This window comes from Manis javanica, chromosome 15 (genome assembly GCF_040802235.1).
Source record: "Manis javanica isolate MJ-LG chromosome 15, MJ_LKY, whole genome shotgun sequence".
Lineage (NCBI taxonomy): Eukaryota > Metazoa > Chordata > Mammalia > Pholidota > Manidae > Manis > Manis javanica.
In genome coordinates, this window is record NC_133170.1 from 43,476,152 (window position 1) to 43,486,828 (window position 10,677).

General features: G+C 34.6%; 1 protein-coding gene across 1 annotated transcript in view; it reads left to right on the forward strand.

The window, feature by feature from the left end:
- The window catches only part of RAB5A (RAB5A, member RAS oncogene family), a 30,809-nt gene extending 20,139 nt beyond the window's left edge, over nucleotides 1–10,670 (forward strand). The window contains exons 3-6 of the mRNA XM_017680617.3: nucleotides 3,647–3,798; nucleotides 4,097–4,219; nucleotides 5,729–5,822; nucleotides 9,059–10,670. Coding sequence (XP_017536106.1) covers nucleotides 3,647–3,798; nucleotides 4,097–4,219; nucleotides 5,729–5,822; nucleotides 9,059–9,174 — 485 coding nt within the window. The 3' untranslated portion in view covers nucleotides 9,175–10,670. The remainder of the gene's footprint in view (nucleotides 1–3,646; nucleotides 3,799–4,096; nucleotides 4,220–5,728; nucleotides 5,823–9,058) is intronic.
- The last annotated feature ends 7 nt before the right edge of the window (nucleotides 10,671–10,677 follow it).

Below are 10,677 nucleotides of genomic sequence, written 5' to 3' on the forward strand. Positions count from 1 at the left end.
TTAGCTGTTCTCAGCTGACCCCAAGGTCTGTGATTCAGTAATATGTATTTTTGCGGAGACTGAAACTGTTGCTTGCTGCCAGACTTGCAAATAGGAACCGAACAGCCCATGTAGCTCAAAGAGGGAGCCTATTAGACAGGCCAGCACCCGCATCTCAACACAGCTTTGTTTTTCTCTGCTTGTCATCGCGTACACAGTAACTCTCGAAGTGATAAAAGCTGTTTCTTTGTGAAATATGGGCCCGAAAAGAAAACCAACTTGCTAGTGCTGGTGATGGAAATGAAGAGAAAATGAAGAGGTCTTAAGAAAGTGATGGTTCTTAGCCAGAAAATAGACGTTTTGGATAAATTAAAGTGGTTTTGCAGATTCAGGTAAGTTTGTGGTTGGATAATGTTGCTACAGTATTGCTGTAGTAGTTTATATATTTTGAATGCCAAAATTATTTTTTATAACTTTGTAAAATCACTAGTAACGTACTTTTTAGAAGCACTAAGAATTTACAGATGTCAGCTGTACTTCATTTAATTTTAGAAGGAAAATTAAATGCTTAAGTGTTTGAAAACTTAGTAACTTAGGGGAATCATGTTGTTCCTGCAGTACATGTTTACAATGAAGCTGAATTATCCTGTTCCCATAATATATCTGTCCTTGTGTCACTGCAGCACTTTTAATTGTTTTGTGTTTTTGTTGTACCCCAAAACCCATTCCCCTGGCCTCTATTATTGGCCATTTCTCCTCCCCCAAAAATTATTCTGTGTTTATCATCCCACATAAAACAACAATATGGTGTTTTCAAATTAAAAAGATCTTGATGGTATTTTGTTTGAGATTGTGTTTGAAATATTTATATTTTCCCTTTGGGGAACTGTCTATTCAGATGTTACCTAAAACAGCCCCCAAAAGAGTTCCACATATTTTTAATGAACTTTTAGCAAATATTTTGAACATTTATATGCAGTGGGATTTATATTAGATCTTGGATAAGGAGAACACTATAGCTATAGTAATTTCTCAGGGAACTCAGTCTAAGAGAATCGAAAGATAATATGAACTCTTGATAAAAAGTGAGGCATGTTATTATACAAGGAACTCTGGGAGCACAGAGGTAGGACAAGCTATTAAATAGGGTGTGATTAATGATGGTTTCTAAGAGGAGTTGAAGAGTGAACTATCTTGTTCTTTGTTAATATGATTGGAATCCATTCTTCTCCGAGCTTAACACTGAAGACCTGGTTATTGCCAGGGTATTGTAAGGCTGGTGATGTGTTCCAGCCAATCTAAAGAACTCATTATCTTCTTTATTTGAACTGCTGCCTCTGGATTTTCATGTCAGTCTTGCCTCTTACAAATAATACCTCTTTTCAATAATTTAATGCTTTTATAATTACAAGGATATCTGAAATGATATTAAATAATGGTTATAGTCAACATTCTTGTTTGGTTTGTAGATTTAAAGAGACTGCCTAAGAGCAAAAAATAAATAATTGCTGTTTATTAACCTAAATGCTGATTTCAGGCTTAAAGGTAGAATGGACACCTTAAAATTCTAAGGAAAAATCTTGCATGCATATTAGGAAAGAATATAGACTCAAATGCCCTTTTGTAATTTATTTTAAAAATAAATGATTTTTCTTCTTTATTCTACTGGTGTATTGCATTTCTGGTAAAACTCTACTTGGCCATGGACTGTTCTTTTAGTGTGTTTGTTGGACTTCATCTGTATTTCATTTGTCATTTTCGTACTTCATTTATAAAAAATATTGGTGGCCCTTTTGTGGTATCTTTAACTGGTTTGAGAATCATGTTAAATTTCTCTTAAAGTCAGCATAACTATTAGTTACTTTCCTGAGCCAAGAGTTGATTTTACAAAGTGTGAATAAGTATTTTTTCTACCAGTGTACTTTGGTCATAGAGAAAACAGTCTGAGTGCAAATTCTGAAATTTTTTTCAAGTTGCATCAAACTGTACTTGAGAAAAGGCTTATATTTTGTGATCCATTCTTTACCTTTTTCCCTTTTACTGAAAAATAAGTATTATCAAATAGGCTTAATTTTAAATATTAAAAATGTTTGAGTCTATAAGAAAGCCTTTTCTGACAGTGAAAAGGTGACATAGTGCTGTCTCAGTGTCCTTTGCCATAAATACAGGATTTTAGAAATGGATATTTCTGTTAATTTTGTACAGTAAAAGAAGTTTGATGAATTCGTATTTTAAGTATGACTAGCCATCTGGGAATTCACATAACAGTTCATTAGAATCTAGTTCTAGACATTTCCAATTATGATGTTTACAGAATTGAGATTATAGTTGCTAGTACTGAAACAAGAAACCAGTTGATCTAATAAAAATTGCATGAGAAAGAAATTTATCTGCTATAAAAAAGATAGAATATCTAATTAAACTTGGCATATTCTCCACATTTTATATTAACTAGTGAATCTCTTAAGGAAAATTAACATCACTAGAAAAACTGCTGCCATTTACAGAAATGGATCATAATTCTCTTGTATGGTAGGACAGACTTTTAGAAAACTTTACAACTGAATTCCATGCCAATTGGGAGGAGTTTAATACCACACCTTTAGCTGAAAGGAAAAAGGAGGAGCATGCTGACTTGCCGTTAACTATAGAGCAGCAGGATCTTACCTTCCAAAGTTAATGAAGGAAAGGAACTCAAGGGTGTAGTTGTGTTGGCCAGCATGCTGCTAAAAATGGCCGTGTGTAAGTTTTGTTCATAAGTATCTTAAATGCAGGTGGCCACACACAGAAACTTACTCTAGCAGTTGATGTTTTAAAGGTTAATAAACATGATTACAACTTATATTTTATAAGATGATTTCTTATTTTTCACTGCTATCCATTATGGTGTCTTTCCTGATATTTATTCCTAGGGCCAAGAGAATTATAACAGACATTTTACTTCATATTGTTCTTACGAAGTAATTCAGAAAGTAAGTGATACAGTAGTTCTTTGCAAGATTTGACAGCAGTCTTCTTAATTTTAAAAGTAAAATAGCATTGTAAGGTGGTATTTTCTTGTTACAGTTAAAATCTCTGAAGAACAGATGAAAACACAAATCCAAAAAGGCCTTATGGCATGGGATAAAGAGCTAGGAGTTAATATTGAATCTATAGCAAGTTAAGTCGAGGTTGAGTGATAATGATTACAACAATTAAAGTGCTATAATGTGTTGAAGGTAAAATGCAACCAAAAAATACTAATTTGGTACTAATGGACTGGGACTAAATTCCCAGAGTATGCCAGTACACCTAGGAGACTGGAGCAGCGGGGGTGTGGTTAGCAATGTAGATGGTAGCGTTACAGGTATGTTGATGCCCACCCAGCATTTTTCAAGAATATACATATGCTTCTTTTAATTTAATTTTAAAATTTACAGTTTGTAAAACAATTTAAGAAATTTAGCTTAATATTACAGTAAGCTTTTCAAGAATGTAGAAAATAAATCTGATTTTACTATGAAGATCTTGATATAAGCATATATATCTATCTAGCTTTGAGGTACAGGTCTTGAAAGTATTTAAAGCTACTATTAAGCCAATATATCAGGTTTCCAGGTGTTTTTTATATTATGAAAATGTTAGGGGGAAAATAATAAACTTAACTACAGACATTTTCTTCTTTCAGCTGCTTTTCTAACCCAAACTGTGTGTCTTGATGACACAACAGTAAAATTTGAAATTTGGGATACAGCTGGTCAAGAACGATACCATAGCCTAGCCCCAATGTACTACAGAGGAGCACAAGCAGCCATAGTTGTATATGATATCACAAACGAGGTAAGTAGATGTGCGTGTTAGAGTGAAACTACTTGGAATATCCCAGTTTTGGCATTCACAATTTTGATTAGTGAAAATAATTGTTTAAATCATTTTTGATAACCGAGCAAGATATTTCTGCCAAAATTATGAGTTAGAAAAGCTGATTTAAAAAAGATGAGAGTGTCTCAAATAATACAGTAGCCCTAAGAATTATTTCCTAGAGTTACACTGGACAGTCTTTAAAGCCTTGTTTCACAAAGATGCTGCCTAACCATTTTTTCAGCCTGTGCCAAATAGCTGTTTCTTTGTTTCCCAGGAGTCTTTTGCCAGAGCCAAAAATTGGGTTAAAGAACTTCAGAGGCAAGCCAGTCCTAACATTGTAATAGCTTTATCAGGAAACAAGGCTGACCTTGCAAATAAAAGAGCTGTTGATTTCCAGGTATGTTTGAAGGCACATATGTACTGTATGATTCCGTCTGCATCCATACTTAAATTATAGTTTCAACTTTAAAGCCATTCAAATACTAGAAAACACAGATTTTTTACACAAATGTGGTAATAGTATATGTAATGCTTCTCATGATAAACCTGAATTTTGAAACCTCTTTATTTAATGGTAATACATATATTGATAACAAAGATTTTGCTGACCTAAACAAAAGAAGTAACTGTTCACAAATAGAGCAGAAATCATAAAGCAAGAGGTGATTGCCTCCTATCCTAATCCCTCCATCCCTACACATACTTTAGTATCCTTCCTAACCTTTCTCTATTTATCTCCTGTATGTATAGTATATATAGTAACAGACATTCATGTACCCACATAAACACATACACGTAGACTCATGTTTTTAAAAGGGCCTTCAGATATAAAGGCTCAAAAAAAATCTAGTTTGTATGTTATTTAATATTCAACACATTTAAGATGTTCCCTACTGTAAAATAGAGGAAATAGTCATCTAAAACAAAGCAGTGTCTCTTTGCTTTTAAACACATTTTCTAACTTGCCCTGTTCTTTGACTCTCAGCTTTTTACCCTCTAAAGGAGTTTGGTTGTGGCCATTATATATATAATATCATTGATGGGATGACATTCTTTTTTGTTGATGGCCATAGGTGGAGTTCATGCACCTAGAGAAAATAAACTAGCGCTTCTTGCAACATTCAGTAGTAAACTGATCATGTTGCACATGTGGTTTCCTTTAATTCCAGTGACAGCCATGTGGTATAATACCATCTAGTACTCTTTCTAAGGTAGTTACCTGCCCAACATAAAGTGCTAAATAGAGTGTTTAAATTGTAGTCAAAACTGGCCCTGTCACATAACACTTCAAAGGAAACTCAGTTTTTTCCTTTGTCAGTGGAAAAGGTAATTGCTTGATCTTCACAGCAGTCGTGAGGCTCAAAGGCAATAATACATGTAAACTGTAAGGCCTGACAAAAATATAAAGTGTAGTAATAATAATTTTCAAAGGAGTGAGTGATGATGTACTCAGAATTTAAATGTTGCTTGTAGAGGTCATTCAGAATTAAATATGAGAATGCCTCCTCATGGTTAAAGCCAGTCTTATATATTTGGTTTCTCTTTGTTTTCATTGCAAATAATGAGCGTAAGTAAAATTTGCCATGGAGACCAGGGAGTTTTCTATTTAGAATAGGATAATTTCCCCCACCCTGAAACTTATCCTTTGAAAGTAGATTTAATGTGAGACCAGATGAATCAGGATGAGATAGTGCAAGAAGTTAAGGCAAAAACAAATTTATAAATGTATCCTAACCAATGCTGTTACCTCTGTTTTAACTTTGGTAATAATTGCTTCCTATGCAGTTTTTGGTTACAGGTAATCTAGTTAATAGTAGAATAAGGAAGCCTCTTTTTTCCCTATAACAAAAATAAGGCAGGGTGTAGTATGTGCAAGGGATATATCATTTTGCTGTTCTCTCAACAGGAAGCACAGTCCTATGCAGATGACAACAGTTTATTATTCATGGAGACATCAGCTAAGACGTCAATGAATGTAAATGAAATATTCATGGCAATAGGTAAGGTTAACTTTTTTTCAAACAGTAAGTGTAGCCAAAACAAGTTATACTGGGTGGGGCATATTTGGTTTCACTGATTTCAAAAATTTTTGGATTTTCTTTTTAATAAATAAATTTCTATTCTTTGTCCCTTCCACCAAGCAAAACTTTGTTATATATTGTTAAATTTGAAAGATTATTACCTATTAGGTCATAATATTTTCAGCTTAGTTAAGTTTCTTCTGGATGAGTTCAAAGCCTGGACATTGAGCTGATAGTTCAAGCAGATTGATTTTCTTAAGATTTCACTAAGAAATTTGGACAAATACATGTTTTTCTATTAGATTGTGCTTTTTATATAAAAGGCAGATACACTCAGCAGTATTTATTAGTGCAATATGTAGGCATAGTGAGATTTCTTTCTCACTGATCAGTGTTTCCATCTTCCTTGCTCTGAACAGAGCACTATTTTTGTCTCTTACAAGTTCTTTTTAAATGTTGACTACTGACAAATGTAAGAAAAGTACATGGTATATAAGTATACAAGCTGACAGGTTATTTTAATGCAGATACTGTAATGGAGAAATTATCCATTTCAAAGCACTGAGGTACAGAGAGAGAGCACTCAGGGCAGGCGAAACAGGCCGTGCCGTACCATATCCCAGTGGCCGGCCGGCCTGTGCAGCTTTGGGGACCTTTACTCAGTGATGACTGTGTTCCAGTGTCGCTGATTATAGCAAATGAAGTTGAAGTAATAAGAAAGTTTCCTGTTTTCTGTACCCAAAACAAAAGTCACTCTTTACCCTAAACTCCCAGTCTTTTTAAGGTATAGATTCTGTGGGAAGGGTCTGCTTTGGTGGCTCTCACAGTTTACTACCTCTAATCCATTCACGTGCTAAGCACCCACCTCTCTCCATAACATCTCTTTTTACACTGGAATGGCTGCATTCCTATCCCTGAATAAGAGTATTCTTTCACAGTGGAAGTCATACAAATTAACAGCTGATTTAGATGCCAAAAAGAACTTGGTAAAAGCTGCAAGTACTGTCAGAATATCTGTCACTAGGTGAGAGTATCTAGTGATGGCTTATTTAAGAAAAAATTTGCCTGTTTGTTGTATAATACATTTTCCTGAGAAACTCAAGTGTGCAGTTTATTAGGGAAGCACTAGCACAGTTGTGAAGGATTATGCAACAACTTGCTCTTTTTATAAGTGGAACAGATTACACCCAGGTCTACATTGGAAAAATTAATAACAGGAAACAAGAACATAATAGTTCCCTTAAAACAGGCTGAACTTTAAACCTTTCTAATGCTGTAAAGACTGCACCAGATGGGCTTTATTTAATTTGTACCTTTTATTTAGATGTGCTGATAAGGTCATTTTTCCAGTCAGAAAGTAGCCTATATATTGCAGCTTTCAGTTATTTTTTGAAATTAGAATGTTTCTTTTCTTGAAAGGGATCCCAAATATAAATTGAACTGTGGCCTTTCATTTCTTTTACCAGACTAGTAACTTAAATAAATCACACAGTGCACTCATTTTTTTTTTATTTTTGATGACTTCCCAAAGAGAACAGAGTAGTGCATTCATCACCTGCTTTTAGTTTTAAAGGTTTTGAGTGGCTTCTTTACTGCACATCTTTATTAACTTGTTGCAGAATTTTTACCTTCTCACAATCCTAATCAATTCAAGGGCAAATTGGTAAGCTGCAGTTATCCAGGTACAAAATAGTACCAGCTTCACATTGGTAACACAATGAAAGACAGTAGCATACTTCTTTTGAGACCCTTAAAATGTGTTTTTAGTATATGTTTACACAGTAAAAATTAACCAATAGAAGCTGAAAGTTCTACATTCCAGTTTTATTTCTTTCAGCCTCCTAATTTCATTCAGTGTTCTTACAGAAAGCCCTCTAGAGGTATGCTTAGAGGGAGAAATGAACCTGCATTGATATTAATTATAAAGTTTATAATACTAGCCCAGTGTTTGTTCCTACAGGGCTTTGCTTGTAAATTCATTTGACATTTTATTACCATTTAAACTACCCTAGCGTCATTCCTGGAGAGGTGGATTGACGTGAAGGCTTTTCCCTAATTTCAGTTCTCCTGCCTCCCAGATCCATTGCCCAACCCAGCATCTAGGATTCTAAAGATGATTAGTGCTTACACAAAATATTACATCAAATAAAGGACAGAGGATCCCAAACACAGAGGCGTTCAGATTTTGAAGTAGAGCATGTTCAACTTTAGTGTAACTTGAGCTAACACCAAGGTAAAGCTGGAGTCTGACCTTAATAGTCTTAGTCCCAAGGTTAATAGAGACCAGTGTGTCCAGCCACTCTCAAAGTCAGTACTCAAAGAGGTTTTTACTATTTAATGAATACAGCAGCGCATCAAGGATCTTTGGGATCCAAGCCAGCTACATCTAAAAGGTAAAGTTTTTAATCAGTTGAGAGCCAAGCTCCAAAGACCATCCATTAGCTGTGCAGAGCTTAACAGAGCTAAAGCTGTAACTGTTGGTTGAGGAGCTTCACCCAAATGTGGCAAGCCATGCCCGTGTGACCCAAAAATTGGGAAACTGTTTTTTGAGGTAGAGCTTTCAGGATCAAGCACACTTACATTAGGGGAGAGCTACTGATGAATCTGATTAGACTTCTTACCAGCCATTGGAGAGGATAATGATAGATGTTGGGAGGGTAAAGTCTGTGTATGCCAGAAAGAAAATAGGAGGTGTGATTTATCATGATTTGGGGTAAAAATTAGGTTGTACAGTAGATAACTACTTCTGTTAGGATGATGGTGATGGTATTTGTTTCTATCATCTTGTTCCAAAAAGTATTTGTGGCAGTCCAGGGAATATTGATATGCGTGAGCTGCCACTTTATAAACATATTGGCTGGCCATAATCCTTATTAACTTGGATTTCCTCTAATGGAATATTAATGATTATGAAATAAAGTGTAACTTTTTGGTATTATTAAGCAGATAGATCTAAAGAATTAAATATAGCTCTAGTCAAGTTAAGTTTTAAATGTGTCTGCACCTGCTTCCTGTTTTACACTTCCCACAACCAACTAAACTCCCTGAACACAATGACCAATATTTTGGTATTTAATAGATACTCAATAAACATTTAAAAAGAGTGAGCATGGTTACATGATGCTTTGGGATAATTTAACTGGAGAGAAAGATAAAAGCAATTCACATGCTAATATGAATATTCTAATTGTGTTTATTTTAATAACATCTCTTAGCTAAAAAGTTGCCCAAGAATGAACCCCAGAATCAAGGAGCAAATTCTGCCAGAGGAAGAGGAGTAGACCTTACTGAGCCCACACAGCCCACCAGGAGTCAGTGTTGTAGTAACTAAACCTCCGGTTTGAACTTGCTGGAATATTCTTCTGCTTCATAAATGTTAATAACAGTGAAATTGGAGCATTTAACCAGCCCAATATGACTTCCAAAAAGAAGAGACTTACAGTAGAATCAAGTTTCTAATACAGAATTATTTTAAGTGTTTTGAACTTAATTTTTAATAACATGCATGTGACCCTCTGACTAATGTTTCAGCAGTAGAAGGGGGAGTGAGAGCTGTGTGTTTGTTTCCTTTTTTCCTTGGAAAGTTTAGGGGAATCATTTCTTTTCACCAGGAACAGAGTCAAGTGACTGACTGAACCCACAGCTAACCAGCCAGTTCTATGAAAAAGATTTGAAACTTACTAATTTGGGCTTTTCAAAAACACTGCTTTTTTTTTAGAAGGGTCTAAAGATATTTATGCTTAGCTACAATATTCAGGCAACTGGCAATTTCTCTTAATAGCCATATTTAAAGCATACATTCCACATTTTAACAGATTAGCCACAAGAAAACAGTCCCATATCTTCAGGGGGAAAGAAATGAACATTAGTGGCATCTAAATTATAGCCAGTTCTGTTATTTTTTAAATGAGGTAAAAAAATCAGTGTAACCCCATCTGTTTTAGGACTATGAAAACCAATACCTGCATAGTAAGGATAGTATTCCCTTGAAACATGTGAGCTCTTCAACAAAAATGAAACAAACCAGGAATCTGTGATTTCTGTTTAATCACTGCTGGCCATTACATAGGTTTTGTTTGTGGGCAGGGAGGGGCTTTTGTTCCCTTTGGACATAATATAGTCAGTGCACTAACAATTATGTACATTCAGACTTGATTATTTTAAATTCTGTCATCAACTGTACTGTAAATAGGGTACTGCAATATAGTCTCCATATATGTTTATTACTTTCCGTAATATTTAAGAGTTGCTTAAAAGTATACAAAATGTACAGTTACTAAGACAGCTAATTTTTTTCCTTCTTCCCCCTTTGAAAGGAAGGGGCTTCAGTTGTTCTTACATGGCTAGAATCTAATAAACAATGTACCAGTAATTTGTAACCTAAGTATTGCAGTATGTTAGTAACAACCTCGCAGCCTTGTTTTCACAGGTCATTTTATTTTGAACAGTTCAGTATATTGCACTAATTGTTTTAGGAATTTTCATTATATGAAATCTACCATGTGGCAGAGATGATTTAATCTATTTAAGTGTTGAACTGCTAGCAGAACTTGTACATTTACAGTGATTCAGAATTAGTAAGGAAAACAGTTCACCAGTGTTTAGTTTTATATTGAGGTGCTCAGGTTGGAATAAAGTGGTATAAAAAGCAAGTACTGGTTTCTCTTTCTTTTTTGGAATGAAACAGTGAACATCTATAAATAGTAGTATGTAACCTAAAATCTCTAATATCTTCTTTACTACATTCTTAAAAATGGTTTGTGTGGTACTGATGCATTATCCTAATATCTTCAAATAAAGGCTTTACATTTTTTGTATTCTTGATAATTGGAAC